This window comes from Cydia amplana, chromosome 8 (genome assembly GCF_948474715.1).
Source record: "Cydia amplana chromosome 8, ilCydAmpl1.1, whole genome shotgun sequence".
Classification (NCBI taxonomy): Eukaryota; Metazoa; Arthropoda; class Insecta; order Lepidoptera; family Tortricidae; genus Cydia; species Cydia amplana.
Genome location: NC_086076.1, coordinates 11,713,208 through 11,729,800, shown reverse-complemented (window position 1 = coordinate 11,729,800; position 16,593 = coordinate 11,713,208). Strand labels below are relative to the sequence as shown.

At 37.6% G+C, this 16,593-nt stretch overlaps 1 protein-coding gene across 1 annotated transcript in view; it reads left to right on the top strand.

Annotated features, from left to right (window-relative positions):
* The window catches only part of LOC134650339 (bifunctional heparan sulfate N-deacetylase/N-sulfotransferase), a 157,580-nt gene that overhangs the window by 92,865 nt on the left and 48,122 nt on the right, over nt 1–16,593 (top strand). The window contains exons 2-3 of the mRNA XM_063505300.1: nt 3,417–4,002; nt 8,536–8,727. Of these exons, the coding sequence (XP_063361370.1) occupies nt 3,803–4,002; nt 8,536–8,727 (392 nt within the window). The 5' untranslated portion in view covers nt 3,417–3,802. The remainder of the gene's footprint in view (nt 1–3,416; nt 4,003–8,535; nt 8,728–16,593) is intronic.

The following is a 16,593-nucleotide window of genomic DNA, read 5'->3' as shown; positions in this document are numbered from 1 at the left end:
AATAGCATCGCCACCGTGAGTTGAAATCTGTCTAAAAGCTATTGCTGTGATGAGATTTGTGATAACAAATCTTTTACAGAAAATTGGGCTTAAAGCGGAAAATCCATTTCGTATTTATGGGAACATTCAATCATTCATGGGGATTCAAGTTTAATATCGAACATTCAATCGTGTGCACAAACAGACAAACAAACAGCCTCGCACCCTAAACGCAATCACGCGACATCCAATATTTTTACTTGACCAGGTTAGCTATCATAAATGACTTAGTAATACTAGGTATTACGTCGTCAATTAAATGTTTTAAAGCCCTCGCAAGTTAATTGCTCCTATAAAGGGGACCCTTGTAATTTCGATCAGTCCATCTAGGCGTACGTCAATCACGGCCCCTACCTCCTTCAATTTATCCACCTATTGGAAATAGGAATGAAATTTAACATAGCACCTTTTCACAGACATGATTGATGCAGCGAAAAAGATTTTTTTAAGGCAGGGTACTTATTCTGAACGTCTATGTGTGATAGGTTATTCGTGACATTTCAGTTCCTCGGTTTTTATGTATGAATTTAGTACGACAATTTGCATTGTAAGAATGTTACAGTGTACTTTTATGGTCCTACTTTTATGCTTGGAATTGAATACACGAGTGGTTAAAAAAACTGTAAAATTGTGAGTGTAGGAGCGGCGAGGAGCGCAAACGGACTCGATTTGAATTACTAAGACGCTATAGGGAATTCTTAAGTATGGGTCACTTACTTTCAATTTCATCACAGACGAGCAGATGAAAGCCAGTGCCAAATCGTAACCAATCTACGGAATCGTAAAAACGTGCCTAGAGGGCCGGCAGTTGAAATTAACCTTTCCAACAGTCCCGTAGATTAGTGGCCCAGTTACGGCTGGTACCGGGTCATCCACTAGTTAATATTCAAAGGGTCGTACCATCTCGGATTCCAAGCGCGTTTCCTTTCCACCACCGCACTACCTTAGCGTTTGACGCTCGCTTCGTCATACTTTTACACGCCAAATTGTTTTCAACCGATTCACTTACGAATACGTCTGAAAAACTTGAAAAAAAAATGTTCGTCAAATGGACGAAATAATATTTATACCCTTCGACAAGCTACCTATTTATCATTTTCAAAATTTCATCAATTTATCGGGGTAATTATGTCCGAACGAAGTGATGCTCTCCTCTTGTCCTTAACCTTTTATGTTCATTCCTTAATTACAATCATGTGGTGAAACACAGATCGGAAACAAAAAGGTTTTCACAGTTGCCCGAATTTGGTTTCGCATTCATCACTTAACTTTTTAATCAAATTTAATTCAGAAATTTGAGGATCTCTCCTCTAATTTCACGGCTGAATGGATTTGTTTTGGGGTTGCAAAGAAGTGTTTCAATGTAAACCCTTCAATTCAATTCAAATACGCAAAGGTCGAATTTATACAAGCGGACGGCTCAAGTGTTTACGGATCACCAATCTCCAAGATCCCACATATTTAACAAATTGATATTAATAAAATCATACCTAAATTACAGAACGGCTGTAATAAAAATAACAGCTATACGTAGGTACAGTAAAATAAAAAGGCACTTTCAATTTAACGACAGACTATAACGATAAATTCTTAACTTACTTTTTCCGCTAAAGAATTCTTTGGTACCTATCATATACGATAAGGTTAATAGAGGTTTTATATTTTAATGATTATACCGTCATATCCTTCTTAAATAAGCTTAATATGCACTTAATAGTTGCACAAATCGATAAAAACTGTCGTTCTTTCTTAGAAATCGTCGAGGTTCTCGTTCTTTAAAGTTTACAGCCAACGTAAGTAACCAATTGAATATTCATGTACGAGAATAGCGCTTTGAATCTTGTCGTTTAAGGACAGTGAGGATTGACATCGACAAACATCGCTGTGTAAACTCCGGCGGAACTCGGAAAAATGCTGCGGATGGAAAGCGGTGTAGTAATATTTAGTAATCGTGCGTTATGAACCAGTTACTATTGCGGAACATATGTAATAAGAACAAAGTGTGGGGTAGTTAAGGACCGCAATGAGTATCGGTGCATGTGTTCAGCACGACGGCGCCAACAGAGGTAAAACAACTCACGTATCCTTTATGGGCTTGCCCTCATAACGACTCCACCTACGTTAATTGAATCAATATTTAAAAATCGTCACAAAGGTCAACATATAGGTAGCGCGTTGCGCGAATTTTAATAGGCCGTTAAACGATAAAGGCTAAAAAAACCAATGGCAAGTATCGCAATATGATGATATCTTCCGATACCCATTAATATAATTTACTGGTTATTATCCTCGTGTTTTGTACATTTTTCTGTATTATACAAAATTACAGCAATATAAATATACAAGTACAGGAAATTACAAAAAAGGGAGTATCCAGCATGATTTAGTAATTAAGGTTAATTAGATTTAGAGAGCACAAAATAAGTATTTTATTTTTATTACATTTATCTTGTAAGATAATGATTGAAGTCAATAGCTTAACCAGGTATTTCTTCCGCGTAAACTTTTATTTACACAAACTTTTGACTCTTCAAATATTAAACTGGTTTTGCGGTTTATATTAATCTGTTTAATGTAAATGTAATTTTGTCCACCTATAACTTTCAAACTAACACCAAGAAACTTACATGTAACTGAAATTAGTATAAAGGGTCCCTATTATGTTTTGACAAAATTCCGAAAAAAACATGTGTTGTGTTTGTCGTAATCGCAAGTCTTACCCTCTATTCTTTATTTCTATCGAATTAGGCCAAATTGTTTTCCTATTTATATAAAACGACGACTCGTAAAACTGCCTATAAAATAATGTTTTGTACATAAAACTTTCTGAACGGAACGGGTTTGTATTAGCAATAAGTGACTTGGCTTTAGCAGTTTACGATGATTGTTATTGATTGCTGATCGTCCTCTACTTTTACAGTGGACATTTTGTATCGCTGACAACACATTCAATGAATTTGAGCCTCTTGCCTAATGGAGCTCCATTATAAATAAAAGCTTTAACACTTACCATTATTAACTGTACTACTAAAAGGATATACATATACGTACCTACATACACAAAAAAGGGACAGTCTCGTAGCACGACTGACTTCAGTGAACTCTTTTACTGACACCAATTAACGGACGGTCTAAGTATCTATTACATCCAGCGGAAAAGAAAGAGCTTTAATTAAAATGTTTTTGGATATTTTGTACCATCGTTTCACTTGATTGAAACAGAATTAATAATCAAATAAATTTTGCCCTCCTGACCTTGCGTTTATACAGATTGTACGCCAACACTCCAAATAGAAATAAATGTCAACTTGTGTATGCAGATGAAGATTACAGTTCCTTTTTGTAATTTACCTAACATTAAGTTTTTGTTGTTGCAGGCAAAACAAATGAGCGCGTTCAATAGCGCCGGCCGATCGCCAGGACGGATGCCGTAGCTCGCCCAGTGGAGCACGCCGTCGCCGTGATGAGCACAACCCGCCATAATGCGCCGGCGGCCATTTTAAAACGGAGACTGCGCTGGTCACCACGACATGGCCGTTTATCGCGGCAAACGCACACTCCAACTACCCGCGCAACCGCGCTCTGCTTCACTGTCACAACGCTATGAAATGTGGAAACACGGAAAGTGGCGACAAAAAGCGTCACCACCAAGGACAAACCCAGCCGTTCGGGTTCCAAGATAGATAGTTGGGGACATTTTTACAGTGTAGTAGAGGCCTAAGTGTTACTGTTCTGTGTACATATAGTGTGTGTAGGTTTAAGCATGGGTGGTGAGAGTAGAGGAGCCCGCGCGCCGTTGCTGGAGTGCGGCGAATACGCGCACGCGCATAAGAGACCGGCGCCGCGTTGTTGCTTTTGGTTGGCCAGCCACGTCAACGTGAGGAAATGCGTCGCCGGCGTCATGCTGCTTTCCGTCCTCACAATATTCTTCTATACTTATTATGTGACGGCTCCGTTGACAAGGTAATTTTCATTTATATTATCATCAAACTACAATTTTATAAAACATTAAACATTTGGACAGGGAGAAAAAAATGAAAACAAACCAATGTTGACACCGCTGGCTACCGCGCCAAACATTCCAAACGTTGCAGATTCGGCCGCCGCGCGATGTTGCGTTCTGGTGCACTCCAATCACACTGCATTGGAACGCAGTCCACTGCGTTGGACTGTCAAATTCCAACCGTTTTTTTCGCAATGACAAAGTCACATTCTCGGGATACAATCAAACGCCCATAGCGGCGCCCGGGCTATTCATACATATATTCTTGACCCTATAAATAGATATTTAAGAAAAGTTGAGTATTACTACTATCAAATCGTGATAGCAAAAGATGGGCAATTTAATATAAAAGCGAGGGCTATCTTTATCGATTAAGGTTTTGCAACTCTGGATAACTTAGGTATAATATGGCTTTATTAAAGTTTAGGGACGTTTTCTTAACTAGAAGTTATATTATATTTAATTATAAGTACTGTATCAAAAACTAATCTTGTTTCGGCATCCTCTAGGTCTAAGTGCAATGGCAACGATGCCTGAATCCGTATTCATATTTGATCGCTGCGAAGAGCAAAACGTGATAGAGCTTTGAACGGATCGATAGTGAAATTCGGTTACAGCCCGTTGTAGGTCATTAAATTTACAGGTAATTGGAACACTCGAGGCCATTTTGCTACAGAAGTGGAATTTTTCACTCGAAGCTTCTTTATGAACAAAAGAAAAAAGATAATAGTAAGATATTTCAATGAACTACATTTTTTTAAATGTAGTTAAAATTACTTACACTAATTTAAAAACATGAAAAATTACGAAATAAGTGTTTCGTTTTCCATCCAACGGTTAATATTAAATACGAAAGCCTCTTGAATAATGATGGAAAAGCCGCCTGAACATAATTAATTACTCTAGTTTAAATTATGCGTCATTCGCACAGAATTCAATTTACTTTCGTGGCTTTATCGAATCAATGTGGAATTATACCGGTCAGTACGCTTCGTCTACAGAGGGATTAGCGTTTATTTTGTACCGTTCTGTTAATAAATAAACAGTAATCCGCACATAAGTGGAGTTAAAAACACATTCAAGTTGATATATTAATGCAAAGAACGGGGTTATGCGATTTAGGATCTGGTTTCTGGACGTAGTTCGGTAGTTTGTCAATAATGTATAGACACGCCCGCGCCGTTGCCCGTCGATATGGGGAGTAGTCGCGGAGGCGGACACGGTCCCCCTCTGCGATTTCCTACACTTCCTCGTTCTATTTCTGTCCAAAGATTCCTTTTGTAATTATTACGCATGTTGTATAGAATTGCTTAAGTATATATTTTAAAATATTATGAAGCGAAATTAGTCTTTGAGATGAAGATTTCATTGGATGTACATTGTATGCGACTTCATCTGCGTAGAATAGTATTTCTGTATAACACATCCATAGCAAATTCCATCAGCCTTTTTGTCCCCTTAATTAAGGGATGATCTTCGTGATAAAAGCTACCGTATGTAAGCACATAGGGAAATAGTTTAGGACATAGGTATAGTTTGAGTCTCGGGGAAGGCCCCAAAATTCAAACTATCTCCATACCAAATGTCATCTAAATCGGTTCGTCGGTTAAAGCGTGAAGAGGTAACAGTACAGTACTTTCACAAAGAAAATACGTTTAAGAAATTACTGATACGATATATCCGACTTTCTAGAGTTAAAAAAATGCATTTAATAGCCCGCCTGCTTTTATTTCCACAAAGATAGATAAACCACATCGAAAGACATACGATTAAAAATACGCATTAATATTGTTTCATATGTTTGGACGCTTAATAGGTATGCCACAAACAGAAACTCAGCTACACATATTAAACTCATAACACCCTTTTTGCGTAGAAGGTCAACGGACTCAACGGATACTTATGTTAAACCAAATAAAAGTTTATAAAATTACATACATTATTACCACCAGTATTATTAAGCTTATTATATTATATAATATAATTTAAAATACAATAGTAGTTTATGCAACAGTGATATAATAAGGGTTCTTAAAATTCAAGGGTCGAAGTTACAAAACGAGACGTAGTCGAGTTTTGTAAAAAAAGACCCGAGAATTTTAAGAACTAATTATGAGCTGTTGCATACATTACTTTTTCTATGACAGCTGCAGCAAAAAAAAAGAGTTATTATTAAAAAAAAAGAGTTATTATTTAAAAAAAAGAGTTATTATTGTAAATGAAAACATACCTCTTTCAATCAAGATGATCGGAAGTTGTATCTTTAAAAAAAATAAAGCAGTTGTATTATACTCATAAGATGACTGCTAGCAGTCATCTTATGAGCCTATAGACAAATCATTCAAATGACATTGCTTTAGATATCACTGTCAGTCATTTAATTGACACATTTAAGTGCTGGAGTAGAAAAAAGTGTATAATACATTAATGAAAAACCTATTGAATGTGATACTTATCAGCAACACGCGATAGTACGTAAGACGCGTTCGCGAATAATCATGTTATTCACATTGTCGTTAATGAATAATAACTTTCACATGTTCACGGTATTGAAATGGAAAGTCCCCAACCCAAGATGCGGTAAATAACATTCCCGCGTATCGTTGCAAACACCTGCTGAATTCCGACATGCAACCGGCACCCGACTCGATTCGACGCTGCACTTATCGCTCTAAAGCATCCATGAAAACACATGATCGTGGGAAATAACTGAGGGAAAATATTCTCTAAGATCAAACAAAATACAACGTTATTTGTTTCGAGATTGTATGCCTTTTCTTGAAGTTTTCAACCTTCGAAGCAACCTACATGTCAGATGTGGTAAAATGTTCTCGTTTTCGTAAAGTTGCTTCTCTTTATTTCTTATCTCCTATTGTGTTAGTCGGAACTCACGATGAAAACGTACAAAAAACTCCCATTTTACGAGTCCTTTCCGCCTGGCGCGGGTAACAAGGTACGGACGTGTGAAACCTGCAGAGTCTTTTGAAACAAACGCTTTACTGCCGTTCGGTTCAAAGTACTTTTGTTTTCAAAACGATAACGATTGTTATGCATAAAATTGGCAGTTAATACAGGAAATTGCCCCGGGGAAGAATTAAAGGCGTTCAACTTTGTGCCAGGCGTCCTTGTCGCCCTTTGTTTGGCAGCTTTTCACAGCTATTAGGACGACGAGCCGAATATTACCAAGTAATTTATAGCGTGATTTTGTGTAATTAGGATGGTAGGAAGAAATTTTATTTTATCGGCTTAAAATTGCTCTCCGAGATGAATGAGGGGCAGGGGCGGCAAGTTTTGCCGAGTCTGTGGAATTTATAGCAAAACTTGTGTTCTGACTAATTAATGGAAGCAGCTTCGCTAAGAAGCAGTAAGAACTCGTTGATTTAAAAGCGTATTGTTTATCACCAACGCTACGCCTAACTGCTATCTCGCTTGTTTAAACTCTTCCTGATCGTAACTACACTTGCGTGTTCTACAGTTTTACATTTCCAAATCTCCCTTAAATATTATTTACCGTTTGAGATTATTCTTATTTATTCCAGACTTTATTACTCATAACTTTAGTATAGATACGCAAAGACTCGAAAAGAAAAACTCATTGTGTGAGCTAGTTAATCAGAGCGGACTCGGCTTTATGTTTCTTTTCAGGTCGTCGTTAAAGTTTCCTCCCGGTTGATTCAGACGAGCCTTTCATTAAAGCAAAGAGGCCGCAAGTCTCGGCCACGGCAGGCCTCCGCCACGCCGCACCGCCTCTCAGGATAAATATTTCCACAAATTCCGCCTTTATTTATTTTACGCTATTCAGATAAACCTTAATGGCGCTTTGATGTGGCTCAAACTTGAAATATAGCCTTAGCTTTGGTAGTCTTTGATTGATTTTCTTGTAAATTTTGAAAGTGAAACTGTTTGATGGGTACCTAATTCTAATTCATTATTCAACACTTTATTTACGAGTCAGGATTGGGATTATGCCGGTATCCCCTTCAATTGTATCTCGTAAATAACTATTTGCTCCATCAAGTCCCCTAATTTGTAATTGCAGTCAATTGCCAACGGGTTTGTACTCAAAGTCAAATAAACACATCAACCGTCCTCATTTTAAAGTCAGTGACCAAGCTTGTTTAAACTTTTGCTCTACTAATTTCACGCATAATTTTGCTGACGTATTTAAAGTGATATGTTTAATATGCAGTCGGGTTGCAATGACCTTATTAACTGTATTGACGCCTGATCAATTTCGCTATGCCCTCTCATTGAAAGCGCAATCATGCAAAACCCGGCGTAATCTGCTGTATTACGCATGGCAAACTGATTAAAGCAAGCTTAGGTACTCAGAAACCAAATAACTCGGTGGTCACTCTCTACAGCTGCAATAGCTGCATCACCAGAAGACAGATGTTTAATATTAATCTATACTGTTTACTGATGAATTCCTTTTTGAATAGTTAGTATGTCAATTTTGACAATATAATTAGTAATTTGTATTTATTTAACAGCTTAGTCTGGCGTGACCGCATACCGCGGCCGCTCTCCCAGTGCTCGCTGCTGGCGTCGCAGCAGCAAGCGGCGCGGGACCACCGCTCGGACGCACGCTTGCGCATCGACGCCAAAGTGCTGGTCATCGTGGAGTCGGCCTACTCGCGGCTCGGACGCGACATCGCCGAGCTACTTGTCGCCAACCGCATTCGGTAAGTCATATAAAATTTAGTGTAGTGCCTATTTACCTAGCTGCTGAAAACATGCAAATACAGGGTGTCCTGTAACCAAACGACATGTAACCAACTAATCATTCGTTGCTTTGCCGGACGCCGGACCATTAACATCTCCAGCATATCCTGAGCAAGTGAGCATGCCACCTAGATAGGCGATATCTAATACCTCAGTCAGGTCTAGGTACGACTAGGTACAGTCAGATTCAGGTATAGTTGACCCCCCTTGCAAACAAATTTCTATTCAGTTATCTCTGCAGCTGGCTGTACTTCTACTGTTGAAACTATTAATGTCAAAAAAACATATTTTCTTCACTATAAGGTCAATTCGAACGTGAACTGACATCAAACCGTTATTAGAATGATATTGGAATATATTAGTTACCTGTCATTCGCGCAGGCGTCTCGCTTGCACTAATTGTGCGGATAAGTCTAAGCGAAATGAACGTTGGAATGGTTATATGGTTCCAATATCATTCTAATATCGGTTTGATGTCAGTGCACATTTTAATGGTATGTCGCTTGAGGGTTTCGTGTTTTTCGCATAAACATTCTTATATTTTATTTTTCAGATTCTTTCAGATTTAAAATTGAGTCCGTTTTTTCCCGTGGTCTGCTATTGTTGTCTAGTACTTATTGTCTATACAGAAGTTTGAGGACTCGGAAAAAAATTTGGTGCTCTTTAGCTTTTCTCAGAGAGGGTAGCACTAGTACTTCACGCGCCCTCAATATATTCCCCTGTGTCCTATAGTTACTTTGTCATAGAACTTATAAGCAGTTGTTTACTTATTTGTTTGTCGCTTTGCCGTCGTTTGAGTGTTAAACAACAATTGAAGTTCTGTAGTAGTCCGATGTTTATTATGTTTATCATCATATATGAGGAAGAAATGAGAATCATCCCAACACAAATCAGGTTACCGGAAAGTAACAATAAACGGACTTCACATGCGATGACACCGGTTCATCAACATAGTTTCCTGAGAGTTTGTAAACTTACATAAGAATATATTTAGGTCAGATAATCTTGGTATCTCGAGCCATCGCATCTCACATTCATGACTTGAGTTAACGCATGGCTTATGACCGTATTTCTACGACGTCATGCCGTGATGCTGCATCACAGTTTATGGATATTTATTGTGGATAAAATACTGCTATTAAAAACTATTAATAGGTAGTAAAAGAGAAATAATCATATAATTATAAGTCTTAGCAGTAAGAACTTTCTTGAATTTATAATTTGTTAATGTGTCATATTTTCTATTTTACCGTGTAAGCGAATTGGTAAACAACTGTAAGCTTAAATGAGAGAAATAAATGGTATTGTATTGTATTGTATTTAGCGTTAAGGAAAATCAATACAAAAGAATCTAGCAAACGCATTACACGACTATATTTAACATTTTGTCCTTAGTAACAGCGATAATATTACATCTTTATAGTCTTTATACTCGTGTAAGTAGGTATAGGAAAAGTAATGAGTTAATAGAGGGTTAAGTGTCTTCAAGGACAAATCACTTCAAAGAATCGCCAAAGAAGGCTTGTCCTAATATTTGTCAGGCGCGCTTTGCCGACTATTATGTGAGGATGTTTCTCGCCTCTGTGTGTTTTATTAGCTCGTTCTCGCCCAAGGCTATCGGTTCTGCTCGTTGACAGCTAATATGCGGAAGGCTTGACGTACAACGCTCGGAAAAAGAAAAAGTAAGGAGGGTAAAACCCACCTATATTTACTTCAATACTAATAGCTCCTTACCCCCGTATGTGCGGGCGCTCCTGCTCGCATGGATTTTTGCTCGAGTTAGGTAAAAATCAGTTTACCCCCGGTTTTATTGTGTTAGTCAAGCGCAGACTTGTTAATTAAATGTGCAACGAGACGGGAATAAATGGTGTCCTATTAATGTTTTTACCAATAGCACCATATTCCTGGTGCATCTATACCAGGAATATTTATAAAAACAATACAACAATGCAATAAATTAATAAAATTTACCATTTTATTTCATTCACTCCTAAGTTCGGAAATTTAATACATATAATGCTTTGCATTGTATGTAATGCTTTATATTTTGAAGATATTTCATTTAAAAAGAAGTGTTTCAAACTTTTTTTAACAAACAGTAGCGATGAATGAAGAGTTAATATAATATTGTATTCTAAATTTTATATTAGCGGAAAAAATGGAAAAAGTTACGCTTTCGGCAGGACTTGAACCCGCATCCTCCACAATCCGTGTGTTGCTCTTAACCAATTGAGTTACGGAAGCCTACCAGGACCTCGCCAATCTTTCCCTTATGCATACACGCCTTTGGGGTGGCGTAAATAAAAAATTGATATTGTATTCTGTTTGAGACTACAACATTACGAATACTTCCATCATACCGTTTACTCTAGGGTCATTCCATGTGATTTCAACAAATTTGAATTAAAAAGTGCGCCGCATGATTTTTGATTTGCATAAAAAAAATCGAGGATATATTTCATGGTGGCAGAAGTGCTGAACCACCACCAGTTTTTTTTTTATCTTTTAATTTTCAAGTTTAGCCCATTCGAAGTTAGCAGTGGGGTCAAATTCTTGCTTGTACAAAATCAGACCTAACTTTTTTTCTATAAAAGGTAACGAAATAATTATTACTTTTTTTGATTAGGTAAGAAATGTGGATATTATACTGTATGACAAAATTTATCAGAATTAACTACAAAAAAAATGGTGACCACCCGAAGTGTATACCTAATTGGTCAATTATTGCAATTTTAAATTGGTTCTTGTGCCAACCCTGGTGCATATCAAATATTACTTTTTTCTGAAATATAAAGTACTTGCCGTGTTCACCTTGTAAAATAAATATAATTGTGTTAGATCAATTACTTCTAATAGAATAATATAAGTGTAAATTGAGAAATTCGAAAAATGCTCATGTTTGACTCTAAAAAAATCCATGTGGAAGATAAAATAAAAATTTGATTTTAGTCAGCAAATATAGCTGATATCTTCGTTAATTAGATTTAGAAAAAAAAGTTTTGTTATTTTGTTTATTTTTTGAAATATGATTTTTTTAACATGCTACTTTTTACAACTATCGATACAAAATGTTTTATGTTATAAATTAATAAAAATGGGACGGTAATTGGTCATACGGATATTATTTACGTTTTTTATGTTCAAATAATTTTTTTAACATGGCAATAATTTCATTTGTAAATTTAATGAGGGTAGAAATTCGACAATGCACTGTTACCTGACAAGGATTGTGAATCACTTGCGAATGTTTCTTAATTTAGCCGTGTAGTGAATAACCGACGCCTCCTGACTTGTTAACAAGCTTTATTTGCATGTTACATGGCTAAATTACGAACATAAGTAAACGGCCCAATAATCCTTATCGAAGTTCTATAGGAAATCGGTGCTGCAAACTCTTTGTAGTAAGTGCTTGTGTTATTAATAGTTGACTGTTCGTTATATATCATTGACAAGAAGAAGTATTTATTTGACAATTCAATTACTTCGACAATGGAGCCTTGTTCAATTGGAATATTTGGAGGGGAAGATTGTCATCAAACGACTTTTTCGAGGTCATCATGGCTCAAAACAATAAATGAAACCGACAGAAGTCTTCTTATTAAACGTACAGGTATTACAATTATAAACACTATTTGTCAGTACCACGGCGTGGTTGAGGCGTCGGTTATTCACTACACGGCTAAATTAAGAAACATTCGCAAGTGATTCACAATCCTTGTCAGGTAACAGTGCATTGTCGAATTTCTACTCTCATTAAATTTACAAATGAAATTATTGCCATGTCAAAAAAATTATTTGAACATAAAAAACGTAAATAATATCCGTATGACCAATTACCGTCCCATTTTTATTAATTTATAACATAAAACATTTTGTATCGATAGTTGTAAAAAGTAGCATGTTAAAAAAATCATATTTCAAAAAATAGGCAAAATAACAAAACTTTTTTTTCTAAATCTAATTAACGAAGATATCAGCTATATTTGCTGACTAAAATCAAATTTTTATTTTATCTTCCACATGGATTTTTTTAGAGTCAAACATGAGCATTTTTCGAATTTCTCAATTTTCACTTATATTTTTCTATTAGAAGTAATTGATCTAACACAATTATATTTATTTTACAAGATGAACACGGCAAGTACTTTATATTTCAGAAAAAAGTAATATTTGATATGCACCAGGGTTGGCACAAGAACCAATTTAAAATTGCAATAATTGACCAATTAGGTATACACTTCGGGTGGTCACCATTTTTTTTGTAGTTAATTCAGATAAATTTTGTCATACAGTATAATATCCACATTTCTTACCTAATCAAAAAAAGTAATAATTATTTCGTTACCTTTTATAGAAAAAAAGTTAGGTCTGATTTTGTACAAGCAGGAATTTAACCCCACTGTTAACTTCGAATGGGCAAAACTTGGAAATTAAAAGATAAAAAAAAAACTGGTGGTGGTTCAGCACTTCTGCCACCATGAAGTATATCCTCAATTTTTTTTATTCAAATCAAAAATCATACGGCACACTCGATTTGTTGAAATCACCTGGAATGACCCTCTAGAATTTTCCACGATGCTTAATTTTTCATCCAACTGTAGGAAAAATTAAAAAAATGTATTCATAATACAAGGAAAAAAGTTTATTAATTTTCTTCGTTTAATAATATATTTCTGTGTAAATAGCACTTTTGAATAGGCACTTGTTCAATAAAATTTTGGTTATTTTTATACGAGGTAACGATTCTAATAAAAAAAGAAATATTGAGATTAAGTCTTTTTTGTTAGAGTTCCGTAGCCATAATGACAAAAATGGAATCCTTATATTTTCGTTATGTCCTTCCGTCCGTTAAAGCCGTTTAAATGAAATTTTATATATTACATTTTGTGAGCCGCTACTAAGCATAGAAGTTAAAATAAAATAAAGTTTAGACTTTAGTGGTTTTAGCCCGGTGGTCTTGGGGCCCGTTTCTCAAAAGCTTGTAACTTGTAATACAAGTGGAAGTCCCTTTCTAACAAAAGCTGTCAAAAAGTGGCATCCGCTTGTATTACAAGTTACAAGCTTTTGATAAACGGGCCCCTGATGTTTCGACATGATTATTAAATTTTGAGTATTAGGTAGGTATATTATTATACATGGATATTATACTATTAGATTATGGAAAGATACGATTTAACGAACTCTCTAATACTGTAAACTGTATTGAATAATTGAGTTTGTAAAATGGAAACGTCAATAATTTGGAAATCGTGGACTAAACATAGCCGAGTCAGTATATACGGAGGTATAGGAGGTATACGGTATAGGAGCAACAAAACGCAAACGAAATTAGAGGGAACCAACCGCTCCCCGCATGTGTGTGTGACTACGTATATACATATTGTACGTGTGTCCATTAGGCTACGTGTGCTTGGTCGCTATTTAACCATCACTTCCGCGGGGTCTGCAAATACACGCCACAAAATTGCTCCCGCCTTAATACTGTACCGCAGTATCTGCTAAAGAGCTCCGGCATTCGCCTTCATTGGTCAAATATCACCCGAACCGACCGTTTTTCACTTATCAACTGATGTATAAGAACGAAAAATAAAATATATCTTAAACGAACACGAGATTAGAGTCGAAACTACTTAAAGATTAAGCTGTAGCTTCGTCGAGGTGAACTTAGAGCGGATACTGCGTCTTCCCCAGGCGCCTGAATAAATAGTGGCGAGATAAGCGCACTAGCGCTGGTCGCTAGTTAAATATGAAGCAGTAAATGGGTATAAAGGTGACAGCTGAGTGCACCGAGGCGCGACGTAGCGCGTCCTGGCGTGGCATGGTGGCATGGCGCGAGGAGGCGCAAGTTATCTTACGGCAAGTCGTTGCGGTGTCAGTTAGTTAGTTAGTAGTGCCATTAGAGCCGCCGCGCCGCCCCGCCCGCTATCTTACCGCCCGGTACTCCATTAGTGCTCGTTTGTGTCAAAACGACTTAATTACTTCACGGGAAATTCTCAGTTTCCTTTAATTATCACATCAATCCCCCGTCTCGTCACATACATTCGAGCTTGTTTTGTTGGCCGTTCGGCTCCTCGGCCCTTCTGTTGTTATGGAGACGTTTATTACTCCCAGATGTCGTAAAATCCATTTTATTGCAAGCGAGAACGTTTTAACTCGTAATTCCCACGTCAACACTCATTATATTTGCGCGAACCCTAATTCGCACCAGAAACGCGGTAATGCGGTACTCTGGAACATAAATTTAAACGTAAGTAGAAAACCACCAAAAGCCACTTTAGGATTGGGAATAATGCTCGATAAAAACAGCAACAGAAGGAAGCATGACAAACTTTGCCTTAATTTTAGAAGCCGCTGGCAGTTGTGTCAGTCGTTAGCTTAGTTAGTACGTCCTTGCCGCCATTAGGAGCCGACTCGCGACCGCTCGCCTGCTTATCGCGACGTTTCGAGCTCTTCCAACTTCTTGTATGCAGCGGCGCCGCGCCAAAGACGTAACCGACAAATTCACGTAAACATTTTCTTTGCAGAGAGTCTTGATGGGGCTGTTTCGAATAATGACACAGAAAATATCTCCGTCTAAATTAACTTTACTACGAAACTAATGTTCATTAGGGAAAGGTCGTAACTTGCGGCTAATGACTTTGATACTTTAAGTCAATTGCTACATTTTGAGCAAAGTATCCCAGTAGGAGCGGAAATAGGGCAAGATATGCTCATCAGGCAATTCGGTCACAAAGCAACAATATTATTGATTTGAATTGGTCTGAAGTTTCCGTTAATGTTTCCATCGACAGCACCGGCGACGGCAATTAGCGGGCCGCGGTGCGGCGAGCGTTGTGTACGGGCGCCGCCGGTCTCTTTACGATAACTGCTGTTATCTCGAGGGGCGGTAGGTCGCCGGGGGGGCCTGACATTGCCCCCCCTTTAATTGAACTCACTCGCGCTCCCTTATCACGAATTAGCCCTCGTCTCGTTCGGTTCACGGCTAAGTAGGCCGTTTCGCGCGTTCTAATTTGAACCGAGCGCTCTTATTTAATGACAGGACACTAATTAAGGTAATTAGAAATATATTAGCCGAGCCTGTAAGAGGCCGAGCTGCAATGCTCACGTAGTATCGTGCCGTAAACGAACCAATTCCCACAAATGAACGGAAAAGTTTGAAACTCGAAAATCGGCTATCGGAGGGCGCGTCGGTGTTGTGCGAGCTATATTATGTTATGCACAAAGTTACCAACGAGTGGCCGTGCATTAGAGAGCTAGGGGCGGAGCGGGTCGGCGTGAGTTAGGTAAATGCTATTTGCAAGTTGCCGTTCGCCTTAGCCTGCCTCTGTACTGTAGTGCTCTTGGGCTGCCAAATTGAAACGGGCCTTAACTCGAGCAAAATGAACGGTAGCTGCTCGCTACTTTCATGCCAGTCACCCCCGTTTTCTTCACGGCACTAGGTGCATTTTCCTATTTCCTGACCCGTGACCTGCATTCAGCTATAAACCTATTCATATCTTTCAATATTGATGTAGAACACGTATGCCTAATGGCTACTTTATACTCAATAGAAAATATTATGTGACCGTTTGGACGGAGAATATTAAAACTGCTATTTTATTGCAAATCAACTTCGATCGAATGCCCCATTTGAAAAGGGTAGGTCACCGTGGGAAGTATTAAAATAGTATACAATTCTGTGACAAGGGTCGACCATCATTGCTTTGTTTACAGTATCTGTCTCAGCTGATAGTTTGAAATTTGAATACTGCTATTGTAATGGCTAGTGGTTATATCGTACCGAAGGTGGGTTTCTGTTTGATCTAACTGATTTATCGAGTTGTTAC